The sequence below is a fragment of the Mauremys reevesii genome, linkage group 9, assembly GCF_016161935.1.
Source record: "Mauremys reevesii isolate NIE-2019 linkage group 9, ASM1616193v1, whole genome shotgun sequence".
NCBI classification, from domain to species: Eukaryota; Metazoa; Chordata; order Testudines; family Geoemydidae; genus Mauremys; species Mauremys reevesii.
The window spans coordinates 86779702-86801138 of record NC_052631.1 but is presented as its reverse complement, the minus strand read 5'-3'; the positions used below and the strand labels follow the sequence as shown (position 1 = coordinate 86801138).

At 39.3% G+C, this 21437-nt stretch overlaps 1 protein-coding gene across 2 annotated transcripts; it reads left to right on the top strand.

Moving 5' to 3' along the window:
* The first annotated feature begins 21 nt into the window (after positions 1-21).
* ATG4A (autophagy related 4A cysteine peptidase) lies at positions 22-20158 on the top strand. 2 transcript variants are annotated; one of them, XM_039488512.1, is made up of 13 exons: positions 22-149; positions 3515-3625; positions 6069-6140; positions 8053-8151; positions 10495-10596; positions 11118-11190; positions 13932-14011; positions 14512-14699; positions 14818-14896; positions 15894-16039; positions 17218-17274; positions 18870-18981; positions 19254-20158. In XM_039488512.1, exons 1-13 carry the CDS (start codon positions 140-142, stop codon positions 19316-19318), a joined length of 1194 nt encoding a protein of 397 aa, XP_039344446.1. In that variant the 5' UTR covers positions 22-139; the 3' UTR covers positions 19319-20158. The 2 variants fall into 2 exon arrangements, with proteins under 2 accessions (XP_039344446.1, XP_039344447.1); XM_039488513.1 differs by lacking the exon at positions 22-149 and adding an exon at positions 653-841.
* Positions 20159-21437: the final 1279 nt, after the last annotated feature.

Sequence of the window (21437 nt, the reverse complement as noted above, 5' to 3'; positions counted from 1 at the left end):
GCAGCCAATCAGCGAAGCAGGCCGGCCCGGGAGGCAGCGGAGCGGAGCGTCCCCTTTCACCGCAGAACTACAACTCCCAGCGTGCCCCGCGGCCGCCGCCGTGTCGCGTGTCCGCCGGGAGGATGGTGACAGCGGGAGGATGGAGTCCGGTGAGGGGAGACGGGGGGGCACCGCGGCGGGGTCGGGGGCTTGGCTGGGCGGCGGATGGGGCGCTGCGGGCGGGACAGCGGGAGAATGGGGAGGGGGCCCGGCCTAGGGCGCGGGCGGGGCGGGGCCGTTCCGGGCGGTTCCGATCCGGGCCCGGGGGGGTGGTCGCGGGCGGGCGGGAGCCCCAGGCCCGGGCGGGGGGGTGCCGCTTGCGGCGACAGCCCCGGGGTGACGTGGCGCTGGGACGCGGCCCAGCTCCCGGGAAGGGCAGCTCCGGGCCCCGATCCTGCGCCCGCCGAGCTCCGAGCCCGAGCCGGCTTCCGAGCCCGGCTGGCGCCCGCGGCTGAGCCGGGACCCCGGCTGCTTTCCCCGGGCAGGGCTGGGCGCTCGGGGCGGGCGGGGCGTGGGGCGGCTGCCAGGCCCGCTGTGCCGCGGGCAGGGGCTGCACTAGGGGAAGATGGCAGCAGCAGCCGCCGCCGCTGTTACGCCCTGAGGTGACACAAGCCAGTGGCGAAGTGTCACTGTCGGTCCTGCCATAAGGACACTTCCGGGGGCCTCAGGCCGGGACCTCCGGCACCAGCGGCCGTGGGGACTGAAATGGGATTAGCCCTTGGGCCAGGTGGCTGCGGTTAACCGGTTTCACTGTATCGTTCAGTGGTCTTGACTCCGCTCACAAACTTGGTTGTCCAGCCAGGTGAAAATAACGTTGATTAAAAACACCACGGAGTTTCCTTTGATCAGTTACTAAGAACATCTTTAGATTGTTTTTAAAAAGTGCAGAGTTGATTTTGTTTCCATCCACGCTGTTTACTTTTTGCACTTCAGTCAGCTGACCAATGAAAACACATTTGTCAGTTTCACCTTTCCATTTCTGATGTTCTTTGCTGAAAATCTTACAGTAGAATGGTTAAATTAAAAACTTAACAGCTTTAACATTAAAATATTATGCAGTACAGTAGTAAATTTTTGTGAAACTCCTTTACAGAACCTAAATATGGAGCAGCAAAGAATCCTGTGGCACTTTATGGAGCCTAAACTAGGTGTTGGTGTCCACATAATATAAGTCTTAGGACAAAAAATAGAGCTGAGTAAATCCACTTGTATAGTTGTCATATTTAGATATGTTTATTGGGTAATGTAGAAGTATTCAAAGTATGTAATTCACCTAAGTCCTGTCACTACACTCAGGAAATTGCAGGGTCTAGGCCTGGATTTGTAGTGTTAAAGTCTGCTCTACTGATGCATGGATATTTACTTCAAGCTTTTTAGCATAGTGTTGATATCAATTTATCTGCAGCCTTGAAGCTGATCCTTTGACAATTGTGACTGCCAACTGGCTGGAATAAATAAAATGTGTCAACACAGTATGCATTCGCTAGATTATGATATCAGAAATCATTTTGATTAGGCATGTAAATGTCTTGGTATTAAGTAAAAGCAATCCTGCCTGTGCCTATAGATAAGCAGCTAGTTTGCAGGGTGAAGGCTTTTTGCTTGGTGGTGACTTTCTTCTCTGAAGTCCCTAGAAGTGGGTATTCACCGTATGCTTCAAAATCTTCTATCTCAATAATCTGAGATAAAATCTTTTGTTTTGTTACAGAATCAGACTAACACGGCTACCCCTCTGATACTTGGTATTAAGTGAATCCTTCATTATGGCCCTGGATTTTTCCGATTGGCTCCCATAGAAGCAGGTCTAGGGGCGCGCGCGCCCACACACACACACACTATAGTTAACGTTCACTGTTTTACAGTAATTAGCAATCATTTATTCCAGTTGAATAGAAAAATATTATACATGATGCCTGAATGCTAATTTTCTGGTTAATATACCCTAATCTGAGGAGGGTTTGTGTGAAACTCTCTAGGGTATTCTCTAAAGTATAATATTTGTAAAACTGCATGTTTCCTTAAGTATGTTATTTACCTAATATTTTTTAAATTAATTCAAAGTCAATATTTTTTATTCTTTATGCTATTTAATTTTGCACTCTGCTTACCTTGGACAGTAAAACTTGGTCAGTTTCACTTTCCGAGTATAGTCAGTTTTGACTTCTGATTTTCAGGCACTTACACAAATGGTGCCATGTTTACATTTCAATACTTTAAGAAATGTTTAAATAGTATAAAACTTTTGTTTGGCATTTTAAAAACGTCATGAAAAATGTTATTAGTTGTGGTAAAATCTTTTTTCTTCAACAAAGAGCCTACATTTTGGACCTAATTTATCTAATAGTTAAAATGGCACTAAGTATTCTAAAATGTTGGCCAGAATGTCAACTTTATCTTTTCTGTAGACATTTTGTTCTAAGCCAGTGTATTTTATAGTCTATTGTGTAATCACATTTAATTATTTTACAGCAAGAGGCGTGGCTGTGTATAGTTGCTATTAATGGCAATTAGGAAAGAAAGACACATGATTAACTTGCATGCAAGAGGGTTTTCAAGATTGGGTCATAGATTGTAAACTCATTGGGAGCAGGACTGTATCTTTTTCTGTGTTTGTACAGTGCTTAGCAAAATGGGTAATCCTGAGTGGAGCCTAGAAATCTTTAGAAATATTATTACATGCAACTTAAACATATTTAGCATGTATATTTATGATTTAATAATTAAACATCAGTTCATTGTGTATTTCTTAAATATGTCATTTGAAAGAAAAAATAATCAAAGCAAATAAAAATAACTCTTCAGCTGTAAAACTAAGCAATTCCTTCATTTCCATAAACTCCCACCAAAAATCATAATCAAATGAACTTCCATAATAGAATGAATCAATATAAGTGTTATATTTATTCATCTTAAAGTAAATAAGTTTTATGGTGAATAATAGTATTTTTTCTGAATAGGAGATCCAAAATCTCCTGTTAGCAGACTAAGGCTCCAGTCCCACTTACACTTGGCACATGCTTAATTTTAAGAAAGAGTAATGACATTGAAATGAGTGGAACGGTTCATGTGCTTAAAGTTAACTGTGTTTAGTGCAGGCCTGGGACATAAATTGTTCACCTAGACTTTGGGTGAAAGCCTAACCTCATTGAAGTCAGTGGCAAAAACTGCCATATGCTTCTATAGCACCAGGATTTCTCCCTGGGCTCTAGGGTCCAGGTGTCCGCCACAGTGTCTCCCAGAGCTTCTGGAGAGTTAAAATACAAAATTGCAACAAATGCTGTCCATTTTAATGGCAGTGCATATTGCAGAGGGAAAATGGGGTAAATGCTGCTGCTAGAATGAAGTATTGGTCAGAAAACCCCCAAACCCTGGACTAGATCACTGGTTGGAGCTAGTTGCACTATAAGAACTCAAAGTGCTCCAAAAAGAACAAAGGGAACAAAATGGAGTTTGAATTTACTGTGTTCCTGTTCAGTTTTATCCAAGTGTGAAAACCAGACCACTGTCTTATCGGAATACCTAGAAGAATTTCCAGAAACAGATGGGTCAGTGTGGATTTTGGGAAGGCAATACCACCTTAAGACAGGTATGTTTATAATGACAATCTAGCTACAACTTTCATAGTTTATATGCCACAACATTTCCTCAGCGTTCATAACATTATCACTACATAAATCTGAGAGCAAAAATAAACTCACTTCTAAAAAGTAGACCAACTATATACAGTGGTGGTCACCCTAATATGAAATTAGCTGGTAGGAAGTTTACCAAAGTAGCGAGTGCAGCATCTGTCACAGTTTCTGCAAACAGGGCATGCTTATCCTGCAGATTAGTCTCTCGTTAGGTGGGTTATTTCTAGTAATCAAATGTCATGGAATAAGTGACTTTTTAAGAAAGATAACATCACAGGTATTAAACAATCAGCTATGGAGAAAACATTTTTCACACAGAATCTTCCTACCAAAATAAGTAAAATCCTGACAATACTCTTTAAAGTTCCTCCTATAAGAAAGGAGCAGGCAGCTGAGTATCTACTGTAGCTCATTTTAAAACTGGATGTGGTGATGCAGCAAATATCAGTCATATCCTTAGTAACTTTGTAAATCAGAAGCATACACTGAAGCCATGTGCTCTTGGTGATAAATTGCATTTTAAAATACAAAGTAAATGCAATGAATCAGCAATTAACAGTATCAGGAGACCAAAACATTAAGTCTGTACAGTAGTTCAGACAACAACAAATCCACTATGCTGGATTTATGAATTTCTTACAGCATGAGATTCTCAGTTGAAAGTTAATGTGTTTTTAAAATTAAGTAGTAAAAATTGACTTCATCTTTCTGAGGCATATTTTGTTTTAATTTGATAAAAATAAACACTTTCCCTAGAAGCTGTCCCTGCAGTGTAATTATAGCACAATACCCTACCACACAGGAATGAGAGGGTAGGGCTGGTTTTTGTTCCTTGGAGAGTGTGGGGGGTAGCACCTTGTGTTGCACTTCCTGGATCCTGGCAGTCAACTCAGTAGTGGCGTTGATGGGCACTAGGGTACTGTTGAAGAATCCTGATAATGGCTGGAAGGAGAAGTCAGTCCAAGGTAAACAGCAAGGGGATAAAGGCAGTAAATAGTTAGATCCTCAAGAATTGTAGAGTGCCTTTGAGGGAATCCTGGAAATCACAAAAAAAAAAATATTAATTTTTAAAACTGGAGAGATTAAAAATGCTGTAGCGTCAATATAAACATTTGATGAGATTGGTACAAAACTAGTGCCATTTGACTACAACCTAATCTTTTTAAAAATTCTTTTGCAAAAATATACTGTTGTTTACTCTTCTTGGCCAGCTTAGTGGTTTAGTAATTCTAATGTCAAAGTTGAATGTCACTCCAGAGTTTTTAAAATGAGACAGATTGTGCTCAGGAATTGGAATAAACAGAATAAATAGAGCCTGATAAACTATCAGTTTAGAGGATTTAGTTTGTTCAATCGTACTGGTGATTGGTTATGTATAACTAGTCACAGCTTTATTTATTTTGTCTATTGAGTTATGTTGGCTCCCACTGTGCTAGATATAGGGCGACCAGACTGCAAATATGGAAAATTGGGACAGGGGGTGAGGGGTAATAGGAGCCTATATAAGAAAAAGATCCAAAAATCGGGACTGCCCCTATAAAATCGGGACATCTGGTCACCCTAGCTAGACAGTATATGGTGAACAATAAACTTTGTCTAGGCTAGGGAGCAGATCATAGTCTATGTGGAAATTTTTTGTCACATTATCCTGTTAGGGAGAGGATGGGTGGGGGAAGACTAGGTATGGCTCTCCAAACCAGCAAGGTCCAGCAAGGTCCTGAGATTTGCAGTGAAATTGCACATATCCCAGGGTATTTCCAGAGTGCCATGGCTTTTGCACAAAAACCCGATGTTGTTTGTAGGCGTTTTAGTCAATATCTTCCTGTGACTTTTGTGGTCTTCCTTCCCCAGTGAGTAGCAAGGCTCTCATTCGTCTGCTTGGACATGCTCCCACCTGTCTCTGCGGTATTCAAGGTTAACATGTTCTAAGGTGGTGAAATCCTTGCAAGTGTGAGGGAGAAGATACCATGGAGAGTGGACATCTCACTTTGTTTTCTCTCTGCAAGGGACTATGCACTTAGGCTCATCCTTCCTCCTTCAGACCCAACTTGGTCCCTTTTAGTAGAAATTCTCCAAGTTACTTGTCCTGTGTGTAATTTTGTTCAGAGGGAATAATTCTGCATAGCAGTAGCTGGTTCAAGTTTAGCTTAGCTATTCAAAACAGAAATGCTACTCTCTTAACCTTTGATGGTTAATAATTACTTCAGGCTTACCCAATAGACTTTGTTTAGTTTGTATATGTAAAGTGCGCTGAATATTTAAAGTGATACATGTATTATTTTTGTATCTGAAAGTAAATAGACATCTCCTGTATATTCTATATGTTGCGTTAATGCCAAATGATCTTTGCAGTTAGGGGAGTTGGTAGTTTAATATGGCTTTGTTTTTTAATTCTAGACAAATCTAAATTATTGTTGGATATAAGTGCTCGTCTGTGGTTTACATACAGAAGAAAATTTTCACCAATTGGTGGGTATGCTTTAGGGTGAACAGCCCAATTTTTCTGTATTGTTGTCTTGTTGGAAACTTAAAAGTGGAAGGAATCAAATTATTGTATATGAACTTACCGACTCCTAAATTATTAGAGGACTTAGAGGTATGACTTTTACTCCTTCTGAAAACCAAAAGGAAATAGTGGGCCAGATTCCCTGGTACTGAAAGCTGTGCTTACTTACACCAGTAGAAAATTTGGTCCTTGTGTTTATACTAACAGTGGAAATAACTTGTAAATGTTTCTCAAATGAATGGGGAATGCACAGTAAATCTGTTGTGCAAGAAATAAGTTTAACCTGTTTATTCACACACTAAAAATAATTTCACATTAAAGGAATAAAAAAACCCTACTTAAACTGTCTGGTTAAATTAAATTAATTTCCCAAATCATCACCCAAAGAAACATTTGGACTGGATAAGCTATGGGATTGGTAATGGGATAGAACCTTTACCTTTAGGTTGCCAATTTATATCTAGCTCAGGTGGGTAGAGCCCAAAACCCGTTATTTCGTGGTCTCTGCCACGATTGCAAAAACCACCACAATTGGCATAATTGACAACACTACTGGCAATCTTACTAGAGAGTAAGTACCATTCACCACTAGAGGTAGTCTTTCTACTACAGAGTTGAAACAGATTGATGGAACACTGTCCATGCACTGCCTGTTCTGTTGATAGATTTCCAGGACAGTCAATTTAGCATCTTTCTCAAGCAGTAGATTAAATAGAAACAAATAAAGGAAACTCTTGGAATTTACCGTATAATCCACTTCTTGATGCAGAACTGTGCTTAATCTTAAGCGTTCAGTTTAAACTGATTTATCTTTCTAGCCTTCATGATTGTGAAGACAGGCTTAAAACATAAACAAATAGAAAATATTGTCTTCCTGAATCTGCAGACAGTTTGAAGCAATAGCTTGGAGAGGTGTGACCTTTCCTAATAATCTTAATAGATTCTTATTATTTCACTACATCCAACCAGTGTTCTTTGCTCCACAGATCCAAACTGTGTCCAGTGTTTCACCAGATGCCAAAATCTGTCTTTGCTTCCTACCTAAATGCTAAAACCTCCAGCTTCAAAGCCTCAAAGCTTATACAGCGCATTTACTAATATATATGCACATACATACAGGCAAGTCTCATCTTACGCAGGGTTTCTGTTCCGTGGTTAGTGCGTAAAGCAAAAACCGCGTATAGTGAAACACTCATTGAGTTGAATGGCGGGCAGAATCGCCCGCACTACAGATGCAGTTTTTATATTGTTGGTTTTTTTTTTTCACCCTGTTTTTGCCAACTGCGCAAAGCTGAATTCGTGCATGTTAAAGTTGCGTGCCTAAGATGCAACTTGCTTGTATACTTTTAGTATATTGCAAACTGAAAATGAGGGAAGATTATAATGTAATATTAAAATATGGAGGTTACTGTACTGATTGCATTACTCTTTCCATATTGAATTCCATTAGGTCCATTGCCTATACCTCCATCTTTTGTTTTGGTTTCATAGTGCTCATAGGAGCTCTGCAGAGTTTAGGTCTGGCTTAGCACCGTGTACAGAGTCCTGCAAATAGGCTTGTACGTTTTATCCTTGAATTTGGCACAGTTTGGTAAACATGGTTGCTTCTTTGCCTTTTGTCTTGCATCAACAAAGAATTTTGCTTCTATTGAGCTGTATCAATACTGGTCTCCACACAGATCCGCTTGGCAGATCCTGAACACTTATCTAGAAGCCAGACTGGTGCTAAAAATCTTTTTCTCAATTTCTTTTCATCCACAGGACACTTGTTAAAGAGCCAAACTTTTCTTGACTACCTAGATTTCAACAATTTGATTTTTGTGGTGCTAATTTCAGTCAAGAACCCAGATTAATTGTAATCATTCTTGTTAATAGGAGGCACAGGCCCTTCATCCGATACTGGCTGGGGATGCATGCTGCGATGTGGACAGATGATGCTGGCACAGGCCCTGATTTGCAGGCATTTAGGAAGGGGTGAGCATATTGTTCCTTTGTGAAATATGTTAGGAGGCTCTGTGTTATTTGGGTGACATTTAACGTTGGTGTGAAAGCCCAGTACAATAGACATCCACTGAGCGATGTAGGACTAAAGTAACTAGTGAAAGTCTCTTCAGAATGATTGACAGAAATGACTAGTAAATGATGTCTCCAGACAAGAGGAAACTGTCAGTGTTTCATTCTGACCCAGCAGGGGTGAATTGTTTTGGTGGTTCAGCAGAAAAATAAGAACAAAGGGTTTACCAAGTGGGACTCCTGTCTTTATTATTTAATAGAGCTTTGCATGACAAATAATGAGACTGGTGCCTGGGTGGAAACTGCTGCTGCCTGACTGATTTCCTGTCATCATGTTCATTGTTTATGTGGTGCCCAAATTGTACTAATTGCTTTATAGGCAAAATAAAGAAGAATTCTCTGTAGCTTGATAGCTTGGTCCAGTAAAAGATATGACCTCACCCACGTTGTCTCTCTAATCTTGTCTCTGGGACCAACATGGCTACAACAATACTGCAAATTATAGGCAAATATGCAGATAGCTTCCCTACCTCCAGCTGTGATGAGGCGGTTCTGGTGGGACCCAACTGAGAGTGCCAATTCAGGACCAATTGCTCAAACAGGGCAGTCACAGCCCTAGGCTGGGGTTTTTCCACCTCTAAGGCAAACCAAACCAGCCAGACAAAAAGGACTTCGGTTTCACCCCACTGGCTAACCACAAGTCACACAAGCAATTTCCTTAGACACTCCAGTCTCCCAGTATCACCACCAGTCCCACTCATCCTGGGGATGAATGGTTATGAAAACCAACACCCCAATAAAAGAAAAAAGGTTCTCTCGATCCCAAAGAATCAAGCCCCAGACCCAGGTCAATATACACATCTGATCTTACCCACAAATCACGCTGTTGCCAATCCTTTAGAATCTAAAATCTAAAGGTTTATTCATAAAGGGAAAAAGGTAGAGATGAGAGCTAGAATTGGTTAAATGGAATCAATTACATACAGTCATGGCAAAGTTTTTAGTTCAGGCTTGTAGCAGTGATGGAATAAACTGCAGGTTTAAATCAAGTCTCTGGAGAACATCCCCCGCTGGGATGGGTCATCAGTCCTTTGTGCAGAGCTTCAGTTTGTAGCAAAGTCCCTCCAGAAGTAAGAAGCAGGACTGAAGACAAGATGGAGATGAGGCATCAGCCTTATATAGGCTTTTTCCAGGTGCAAGAACCTCTTTGTCCTTACTATGGAAAATTACAGCAAAATGGAGTCTGGAGTCACATGGGCCAGTCCCTGCATACTTTGCTGAGTCACAAGGCGTGTCTGCCTTCTCTCCATGGGTCAGTTGTGTAGCTGATGGTCCTTAATGGGCCATCAAGCAGGCTAGGCAGAGCTAACACCAACTTGTCTGGGATGTCACCCAGAAGCACAGCACAAATACAAAATACAGACAGTATAGAGCCAATACTTATAACTTCAACTACAAAATGATACATACATACAGACAGCATAATCATAACCAGCAACCCATAACCTGGTCTTAGACACCTTATATGACCCCCTTTACCTAAGATTTGGTGCCACTACAGGACCTTGGTTGCAAACCATGTTCTGTATGGTCCCAGTTTATATCAATAACGTCACACCAGCCTAAGGCCCCAATCCTGCAACAGAATTCACTAAGTGTGGACCCATACACCTGTCTGAGCGTTCCAGGATTACAGCCAGAGTAATTTTAGGCGTAATATACATTAGAGCTCTTGTATTGAGTCAGCTGTTTTGGTTAGGGTTGTGAGTTTATACCAGTATAGTTAAATGGGTACAGACCCTGCTGTGGACACCTATATACTGCTGTAACTTAGTGCACAGTAAAGCATGTGCCACTTTTAACTATATCTGTTTCTAAACTGATACAGCAAAGTGGTGCAAAAAAAAGTGTAGCCAAGTTCTTATTGTCTCCTTCTGACTATCAAGATTTTTGTGAAAACATTCTTGGTTCATGTTGTATTTTAGAAAAGCAGTCTCCTCCCTTTATTTAAAAAAATATTTATTTATTTAGGATTCAGGGATAAATTCTGCACTTGTTCTGTGACAGAACAACACACATCTTCCTATTGAAAGAAGCTGAGACTGTTATTTTAGCATCTTCTTGACCTTTTCTTTATTAAATATTCTCCCAATGCTGCCTCTAAAGAGTTGCCCTCTGGGGCCAAACTTTGCTCAGTAAAACTGGTGTAAATTGGGGGGAAAAGCTCCACTCATGATTGCGTAGTATGAAATGCTAGACAGTTTGGAGTATGTCAGTTAATCTATATAACTTTTTCCCTGTAAGACTGGCAGTGGGAGAGACACAAAAAACAACCTGAGGAATATCACAAGATCCTGCGATGCTTCATAGACAGAAAAGATTGCTGTTATTCTATCCACCAAATGGGTAAGGGCAGGTATCATTGGCTTTGTATGACTCAGGTTGCTAATGTGTTTAAAATGTCTTAATTTTAAAATATATAATCATGAACCAAAAGGAGGATTATGGAGACAAAGTATAAGTATATACAGAAGATTTAATGCATGCCAAATATATACTGGGGTCTAAATCCAGTATGTACAATAGAAATAACAACTAGCTCTGGATAGAATATGTGACTATTAGGGACCAGACTTTAATAATATTAAATTAGTGCTTATCAACATAGATTCTCTTGCACTGGCCCATAGATTGTAGTGAGGGATATCAGAATGCAGTTTAGAGGCTTCTTCTCAATTATGGAAACTAATCTTCATTGCAGTTGTAAAAAGAGAACAGATAGTATATCAATAAACTGATTACATGTAAATATTTTACAATAGTTTTAAAATGTGTGCAACAAAATATTAATAGGATGTGCCATTTCATACATGTCATCACCTGATATTTGTGCTCTTTTCTGTGTGTTTTGTTTCTAATAAAAACAGCACAGATGGGTGTAGGAGAGGGGAAGTCGATTGGAGAATGGTTTGGACCAAATACAGTTGCACAAGTGCTAAAGTAAGCAAAACATACATATGTATTTAGAATGTATTTACCCTGAATAGTTCAATTCAGATGCAGCATAGCTGTCTAGAGAGTGATGACCCCCAGTTCTGGTTTTTGAAACAATGTAAAGTTTGGAGGCGTTGGCTTAACCCCATGTATAGTCTGAACTGAGGTCCTGCTTTTACTCAAATATATACAAGGATTATTTGAGTCACATGACTTGTCCATGTCCGACAGGGACGTAGGTAGGACTGTCCCTAAATCAAACACGTGAGATACGTAAGAAAAGTACTGCATTTCTTCTACAAAAGTTTTATATGAAAAAAATCATGTTTATAAGTAGGTTAGTTTTATTTATTTATTTATACTGACAGTGTAGAGTGATAAAACAAATTATTAGGGCTATCAGTTATTTGCAGTTAACTCATGTGATTAACTAAAAATTAATTATGATTAAAAAAAGTAATCTAGATTAATCAGTTAATTGCACTGTTAAATAATAGAATACAAATTGAAATGTATTAAATATTTTGGCTGTTTTTCTACATTTTCATATATATTATATTCTGTGTTGTAATTGAAATTAAAGTGTATATTTTTGCTTACAAATATTTGCACTGTAAAAATGATAAACAAAATAAATAGTATTTTTCAATTCACCTCATACAAATACTGTAATGCAATCTGTCTTGAAAGTGCAACTTACAAATGTAGATTTTTTTGTTTGTTTGTTACATGACTACACTCAAAAACAAAACAGTATAAAACTTCAGAGCCTACAAGTTGACTCAGTCCTACTTCTTGTTCAGCCAATCGCTAAGACAAACAAGTTTGTACACATTCAAGGGAGATAATGCTGCCCTCTTCTTATTTATACTGTCACCAGAAAGTGAGAACAGGTATGTGGCATGACAGTTTTGCAGCAGACTTTGCAAGATATTTACGTGCCAGATATGCTAAACATTCATATGCCCCGTCATGCTTCGGCCACCATTCCAGAGGACATGCTTCCATCCTGATAACGCTCATTTAAAAAAAATAAGCATTCATTAAATTTCTGACTGAACTCCTTGGGGCAGAACTGTATGTCCCCGGCTCTGTTTTACCCACATTTTGCCATATATTTCCTGTTATAGCAGTCTCGGATTATGACCCAGCACATGTTGTTCATTTTAAGAACACTTTCACTGCAGATTTGACAAAATGCAAAGAAGGTACCAATGTGAGATTTCTAAAGATAGCTACAGCACTTGACCCAAGGTTTAAGAATCTGAAGTGCTTTCCAAAATCTGAGAGGGATGAGGTGTGGAGCTTGCTTTCAGAAGTCTTAAAAGAGCAACATTCCGATGTGGAAATTACAGAACCCAAACCACCAAAAAAGAAAATCAACCTTCTGCTGGTGGTTTCTGATTCAGATAATGAAAATGAACATGCTTTGGATTGTTATTCAGCAGAACCCGTCATCAGCATGAATGCATGTCTTCTGGAATGGTGGTTGAAGCCTGAAGGGACATGTGAATCTTTAGTGCATCTGGCATGTAAATATCTTGTGACGTCGGCTACAACAGTGCCCCAAGAACGCCTGTTTTCACTTTCAGGTGACATTGTAAAGAAGAAGCGGACAGCATTATCTCCTGCAAATGTAAACAAACCTGTTTGTCTGAGCGATTGGCTGAACAAGAAGTAGGACTGAGTGGACTTGCAGGCGCTAAAATTTTACATTGATTTATTTTTGAATGCAGGTTTTTTTGTACATAATTCTACATGTGCAAGTTCAACTTTCCTGATAAAGAGATTGCACTACAGTTCTTGTATTAGATGAATTGAAAAATATTATTTTGGGTTTTTACAATGCAAATACTTGTAATAAAAAATAAATATAAAGTGAACACTATACACTTTGTATTCTGTGTTGTAATTGAAATCAATATATTTGAAAATGTAGAAAATGTCCCAAAATATTTAAATACATGATATTCTATTATTAACAGAGCAATTAATCACAATTAATTTTTTTAATCGCTTGAGAGCCTACAAGTTATATTTAATTTTAGCTGCTTTAACTAGAGTTTAACGATGAAACCTAGATAGTGGTTTACATAGTCAGAGAGCTGTAAGCCAGTATATTCATTTAAGGATGTTCTGTTGAACTACATAAAAAAAAAAGTATAGCAGACTCAGCATAGTGTCTATGACTTAATTTTCTCGTACAGCTTTTCTTTCTTCACTTGGTCTGGGAATGAGTTTGACAGATTTATGGCCTGATCCTACCAACACTTATGCACATCATTAATCTCACTGAATTCCGTGGAACTACTCATGCATAAGGTTACTCACATGTGCGAGTGGATTGTAAGCTCTTTGGGGCAGGGACTGTCTCTTTGTTCTGTGTTACACAGCGCCTAACACAATGGGGTCCTGGGCAATGACTGGGGCCCGTAGGTGTGACTGCAACACAAATAATAAAAATAATAATAAATATAAAGTAGCAAGGTTGTAGAGTTCAATTGCTTTGCTATTGGCAATGAGCCAAGACATTTTTCACACAAGTTATTTCATCTTCATGCTATCTCTGCATTCTCTTCTACGTCATAATTATACTTTGACTAATAAAAAATACAATGAATGCTGTTTTTGTTATAAATTTATTTATATTTATTCAAGAGCCATCTAACTGCATTGAGTGCCAAGCTACACTTTTGGCTTCTGAATAACAATACACTTTTTCACTAATTACTACCTTTGTTTTCCAGAAAGCTTGCTTTATTTGATGAATGGAATTCCTTAGCAGTTTATGTATCTATGGACAATACTGTGGTCATTGAAGACATCAGTAAGTTACAAATACTGGCTCTCACTTAAATTAGAGTTTCTTATTTGCCAAAGTACCCTAAAAAATGTAGTTAATAAAAAAAAATGCATTTTGGGCCTTAATTATTACCCTAGTTGAGAAATAAGGTGTGTGTGGGACAGTTCTTGGGATACCCAGTACTATGCATCACCTTGTTACCCCCTCCTCTAGCAAGACATATAGTTACCCAAGAAAGCTTCCGGTGCTAAATGTTGTTTGGTTAAACATAACTTTATCTAGTAAATCATCATCTCCTAGTCATCGACCTGAGCCCTAATATCTTCTTGTAACCTGGCACCCTAGTCTGTGCCTACCAGGATTACTTGTAATTATACAGCTACAATGTACACACTACCCTCCTTAAAAGCTGGGACCTTCTGTAAGAAAGATCTCTGAAAAAGCATCTTAATTTTCCATTCATTTGAAACGTTTATAATATAGTCCTTAGCGAATTGACACGTCTCTCCTCCTTGCTCCCACAGAAAAAATGTGTTGGTGCCCTCCGCAGAGCAGCAGTGCTGCACGTGGCAGCACATTCTCACACAGAAGTGCTCTCAGTCAAAACAAGAACACAGCAGGGTTTTGCTCAGGCTGGAAACCTCTTTTGCTCATTATACCTCTACGACTGGGGATAAATCACATCAATCCGATTTATATTGATGCTTTTAAAGTGAGTCACTGTCCCTGAAATGATTGTTATGCTGCATGTCATTTACAAACAGTTTAGATATCTCTGATACCAGTATACAGGACAACTAAAATTTCATTTTTCCCCTTTGAATCTCTAGGAATGTTTTAAGATGCCACATTCTTTGGGGGCATTAGGAGGGAAACCAAATAATGCCTACTATTTCATAGGATTTTTAGGTAAGGAAAAAATTAATTACAGATAAGTTGATGGGCTAAGGAACTGGGCCTGGTCTGAAGAAACATCAGGAAGTGTAAAACTGAAGCTGCTGGAAAATGTAGTTAAGGAAAGAGATAAGGAGAGTAGGAGAAATGGATAATTAGATAACTCCAGAATAATACACGATGATCTTTTATAGGAAAGGTAGAGTGAAGTTGGGTATAGAAATAAGTAACAACATCCGCAAGATTCATGTGATATGAAAGGCTAGTTGAATAGTATTTGGCAAATCTATTAGACAGATGTTACTAGTGTGTAGTCCTGTATTGTTTCCTAATCTGTAGTCTTACGTTTTATTCTTTTGCTTCACTTTTTTCTTCAAGTGGTATAACTCAGCATTTTCCCTGATTAAAGCTCATTTGTTTGATTTCTGCTCACTTCTCTAACTTCACTAGATCTTGCTGTCTTTTAATGCTAGCCTTGCATCAATGTATTTTAATCACTTGCCTTTCCTTTGTCAGTTACAGTAACATTCAGTGCTAGACTTAATCTTTTTTGAAACTTCACCCCATTTGACTTGTTATGAATAACTGCTCTCTATTCATGACCTATCCATCCATTTTTGGATAAAACCTGTGGTATTTTTATTCAGACCTCATTGTTTCAATCTCTCAGTGAGTCTAATATGAAACAATGTTGAATGCCTAACTGAGTTCTAGATTATATTTGTGGTCATCCTGTGACCTGTAGAATGGCAGAATTTACATTTTAAAAGTTTTAAATGTTATGTTAGCTCTAGGAAATAAAGGAAGAAAATAAGGGTCAAAGTAAAAAGTCTTACAAATCACCACAGTAAGCTATACCAGATATAGTGCCACACTCTTCCTGAATTTCCCAATTTCAGAATGCATAGCTAGCAAGTCTAATCAATCTTAATCATGATGATGATCTAAATTCTATCTTACAAGTCCAGCTTCAGTGGTATTACAAATGATTAAATATATTTTACCTGCACAGGAAATGAGCTGATCTATTTGGATCCTCACACCACTCAGATTTTTGTAGATTTGGAGGAAAATGGTACGGTTGATGACCAGAGCTTCCATTGTCAGCAGGCCCCACATCGAATGAAGATCATGAATTTGGATCCCTCCGTAGCATTAGTAAGTGTTAGGAAGAAATGTAGCATGAACTTCTATTACAAAACTGCACATAAGTACTGATAAGGGTAGTTGTGCATTTGCCTGAGCAGAATCATGAATGGCTACAAAAAAATTTCCACATATGCAGAATTTATCCTCATTGATAAACTATACAGTAATTTTGCTGAGATTAATATTCCCTCCAATAGGAAACTGGATATTTGAATGGGGGTGGCTAATTATTTTTGGTAATAAAGAAGCCTCCACTTTTTGCAGAGCCATTGTAGTGTAGTGGTTGAAGCAGGGAATTTAATCAGAATTCCAGGGCCCTCTCTCTCCTTCACGTCTGTTTACTAATCTATTAGTAGTTACAGTCCAGGATACTTTACAGGGATATTACAATTCTTAATGACCCTAATTCTGATCTCATTCCAGTTACACGCACTATTGACACCAGTAAGGTTACTCTTCACTCTCCTCCACCGTGTAAGATCAGAATTGGCCCAATGTTTGTAAAGTGTTTTGAGTTCCCGAATGAAAGATGATGTAAACGTATGTTGTTAATAATATCACTTTTAGTGGGAAAGTATCTGCTGTTAGTGAGTAACATTTAACTATGCAAATGTTCAAACCATGAAAAAGCACAACCAGCCAGTCCATTCAGTAATAGAACTGAATCTGATATTAACAATACAGCCACCTTTGGAAGCGTCATGTATATGGCAGTTCATCCCCAGTGGCAGGTTAAACTTGCAGCCAGATGGAAAATGGTGGTAAATTGGCATGGCCCTATTGACTTCAGGGGAGCTGCAATTATTATTTGCATTCTGGTAGATTCTACAGGCCTCAAATTGAGATTTGCTTAGGCACTGTACAAACATAATACAGTCATTGCCCTAAAGAGTTTATAATCGAAATAGATAAGACATATGAACAGGAGAGGGGGAAAAAGAGCAGAGCATTCAGTATGATGAGTGGCAAATGTCATGTCAGTTCCTTGTTTTTTTCAACTTTTTTTTCCCCTGTGGCCTCTGTTTTACTCCAGTTCAGGATCTGGTCCTTAGTCTGATACATATTTTGGGTCATACACATGATGATAGTATGTGCTACTGCAAAACAGTGGCTTAATTCTGCCTTATTTGCTAATATTGCATGTAACTTGCAGAGGAAAAATTATCTGTTTTTTTTCCCCCCTTCAGGGCTTCTTTTGTAAAGAAGAAAAAGACTTTGATAACTGGTGTAGTCTTGTACAAAAGGTAACAATGGGATATTCTTTTAATTTGATCTGCATCAGGTTAGGTACACATTTTACCAACAAAACTGTAAATGAAAACTCCCCATAAATATCTGTCAGTGGCTAAATGAGTTATGTAGAAGAATATATAAGGAAAGAGAAATGCTGTTGAAGTGCTAAGCAAAGACTATATAGCACTTTGAAAACCAGGTCCCCCTACCATTTGGAAAGTGGCTGTAAAAATATCTAAAGTAATCTAGTTAGCTGCTAAAAACACACACTATTTTAAAAAGCCAATTCTTACTGAGTGACCAATAGTTTGGGCTCTGTCTTGGCTAGTTCCTTTCCTGAGACTTCCTATTGCTGTTTAATGGTGATGTATTATTAAATATCCTACGCCTTATAATTAACTCGCTACACTGAGTCACTTAGGCCTGATTCTTTGGGGGGTTGGATCCCTTCAAGTCATGGGAGCTGAGTGTGTTGTGCACCCTGCAGGCAGTACTTGGCACCTTGCAGGGGTGAAGGTAACTTAATGGACTTACCGGTACGCATAGTGGCCGGGTCCTGGGCAAGGTGTGGGGGAGCGGTTCTGGGCCCCAGAAGAGAGGGGCCAAACTCCCCCAGCCAGCCCTTCAATGTAGCCCGGCCCGCGCTGCCTGGGGCTCCAGTGGCAATTTAAAGGGCCCAGGGCTCTGGCCGCTGGTGCAGTAGTGGTGGTGGGGAGCCCCAAGCCCTTTAAGTCGCTGCTGGAGCCATGGGGTAATGGCAGCTGGGAGCCCTGGGGCTCCGGCCACTGGCGGGAACACTGGGCCCTTTTAAATCACCGGGCCCGGGGCCTCTGCCCCTTTTGTTCCCTCCCCCCCCCTATCAGTGGCCCCGCCGATAGTCGGCTTTTCTTACCAGTATGCCATACTGGACCGTATCTGCTTACTTTCACCTCTGGTCTCAACTTATTGTGGGAAGTAGGCTGAGGGCAAAGTGACTTCAAACTCCAGAAAATATTTATTCCTAAAACCAGTTGATGGTTTCCTCAGGAAGTCAGTTTGCAAACTCCTTTTAAAAAAACAGGTTAGAATAATTCACCAGATTGAAGTACAGCAGAACTTGGTTTTAGTAATAACAGATCAAATCTCAGATCAAAAGCTGTCCTTCAAAATCCATTACTTTTTGGAGCTGCTGTGTTTGTCCTCTGCTCCTATCATCTGATGGTGCACTTAGTAAGGATCTAATTAGGAATAATTTCTTTGATATTTTCAAAGATTGGAAAATATTTCATGCTCTTAGTGCCACTTTGCTGCACATATATACACAAGCTATAATTTTTGTTTATCAGAGCTAATTATAACATGTCTGACAATCTGTGGTAGAGCTTGAGAGAGCTACCTTCCATGCATATTTCTGATTGAAGAAATTCACTCTATGTAGATCTGTAAAATGATGACCTTTAATGAGGGTTGCACAAAGTATAACAGGATTCCATTTCGTATGGGCATAATTTATTTATTATTATTATTTCCCTCTTGTAACTGTTTTGACTGACCAGCCAAGTAGATCTGTTGTTGGATTTTCCATTAACGAGATACTTTTTTTTAAGAGAAAGTGCTTTATCCTCAGGAGATTCTGAAGCAGCAGAGTCTTCGGATGTTTGAGTTAGTCCAAAATCATCCAGCCCATTGGCCTCCTTTCGTACCTCCAGCAAAACCAGAAGTGACGACGTCGGGAGCAGGTACAGTATTGACTTGAGTGGATTATAGTTCAGCAATATGTTCCTCACTTAACCAGTAGGAGAAATAATCACAGGTGGAGCAGCTATGCTTTGCTAATTGTTTTATGCTCAATGTGATTAGCTAATCCATTCGTTAATACCGGTAGCAACTTGAACATCAGATTTATCTACAAAGGCTAAATGTGATTTCCAGCATATCTTGCCCTAGAAAGTCTTCCAAAGTGAAAAGCAATAGGCATGTCTATTAATATTGTTTATATTTTCGTTGGCAGAACTTATTGAATCTACTGATAAACTGCTTGAGTTGGAAGAAGAATTTGAAATCCTGAGTGTATGAAGGAAGCCATAGTGATTTTTTTCTGCATTGAACATATTGCATTGACTTCAGACAAACAGCCATTCTAGCCCACAAGTGCCTGAAATTATGGACAACAGAGCACAAAACCATAGCAGTATCCAAAACTCAGACAGTGACAGTTTAACAAGATCTTCCCTGGGTGGAAAGAGAAGCAAAGATCCCATTGTCAGACACTTCAAGGGAATCTCTGCTTCCAGCATGCATCTTATTTGAAGACAAATGGACCTTTTGAGATGAAGGCAAAAACAATATATTAAAGTAAAGACTATGGTTTATCACTGGGCTCTACCTTGAAGGAAGGGATGACTCAAATGGCTATTCTTGCTCTAGTATGCAATTGTGTAGTCCTTAAAAAAAGCAAAATGGCTTTGAGTTAAGGGAGGACGTTTACTTCTGTTCCCTCCTGTGGGCTGCATCATAGGAATAAATTCATCATCTTGTTTAAAAGATCAACTGGATCAGGAGAAAATTGTTTCCTTGTTAAATATTTTAACATGTATTTGAGCAACCACACTTATTACACAAATGTTTCTGTAAAAGGAACTATGTCTAATGTGTACATTTGGAATAGCCTTCCTGTTTCTGGGAGACCTAAAACAAACAGGAGACTCAATTAGTTGATATAGATCACGATCACTGCTATAGTTACGACATATTTCACCTGGACCTTAAAACTTAAGTGGTTGATTTTTGTTAAAACAAGAAGTAAAAAGGTGTTTTTTTAAAAACTGTATCTTATTTATTTTAAAATAGATTTATTTACACAAGTTTCTCTGTAACAGCACTTTATCTGTGCATCTAATAAATTTCTTAAGCTTTTCATAGGCTACTTGCTATAGTTTGTGAATTTGCTTGCACAGATCATAAATATAAAACAAAAAGTTATCCCAAACTGATGATACACACACACACACACACACACACACATTATTTAAGGTCCCTGATTCTGCCTTGTTACCTTATCAAGTCTATTTGGTAAAAGTATCTTAGATATACAAGTCCCTAGTAGAGTTATGTGGTAAGATGTTTATTTAAACTGAGGATATCTCTAGTAGCTTTAAGAACAAGGGTTCAAAAATATCAAGCCCTTACTGTGCACAAGGGCTTTTAATGAATTCATGAGTCGCATTTTATGTTTCCTAAAAACACAATTCCCATCCAGATGAGGCCTGGTATGATAGTGCAGTTAACGTGAAAATCTCCCAATGTCATTGTTCACAAATAGATGAGAATCCTGGGCCTAGGCAGGAGATGTGCTGAGCCCTTGCAAAACCCGAATGAAAGGAGATGCTGGTGCTTAGCATCTGAAGAACAGGAAAACATGACTTTCGAACAAAAATAATTACCCAGACCAACAGTTAATGTCTTGTTTGCCTTTATTAACCACAGTTTGGAAACTGAACATTAACAAAAGGAGATGTCACCACACGCTGTTTTAAAAAAAGCTGTGATGTCTCCCCAACTAGTATTCATTTAAGACCGACCATAGCTATGCTTGGTGCCTTCCAGACAAAAGTGAAAATGCAGCCCTGCTCTGAAAAGCTTACATTCTAAAGGAGAACATGTACACAGAAAAGGGAAGTACCTGCTAGATGACTGAGCAATGACGCTAGGCATATATCATCCTTAGTCCATTTTTTTTTATTGCCCTCCTGTTATTTCATTATGTAAACACAACTCGGAGGCAAAATCTGAAGTTTACAAGCTTCCTGGAAAATTGAGCAGCAACTGGAAGAGAGGGGGTAAATACAGGGTTGATTGGAAGAAGGGCTGGAGATAGGAGTGGAAGAAGATCAGACTGTGGCCCTGATCTTGCAAAAATGCTTGTGCTTAACATTACCCATCAGGGTGAAATCCTGGCCCTACTGAAGTCAATGGAAGTTCTGTCACTGAAAGCAATGAGATTACACACAGTGCATAAAGCTAAACAAGTACATAGACCCTGCTCCTGAAAAGATGTATGTGTACTTCAGTCATGTGCATCCAGAGTAGAACCTGTTTTTCCTCACCCCTCCCCTCAACATCCAAACAAATAAGCTGGTACCAGACCTGGTGCTTCTCCTGCTGGCACCTAATGAGTAGAATGGGTGACAAATAA

Bases quoted from the DNA above. Each gene is read 5' to 3' on its own strand.
- ATG4A (XM_039488512.1), top strand. The intron at 10,597-11,117 runs GTAAGGGCAGGT...TAATAAAAACAG, and splicing joins TTATTCTATCCACCAAATGG to CACAGATGGGTGTAGGAGAG. The intron at 16,040-17,217 runs GTAAGTGTTAGG...TCCCCCCTTCAG, and splicing joins TGGATCCCTCCGTAGCATTA to GGCTTCTTTTGTAAAGAAGA.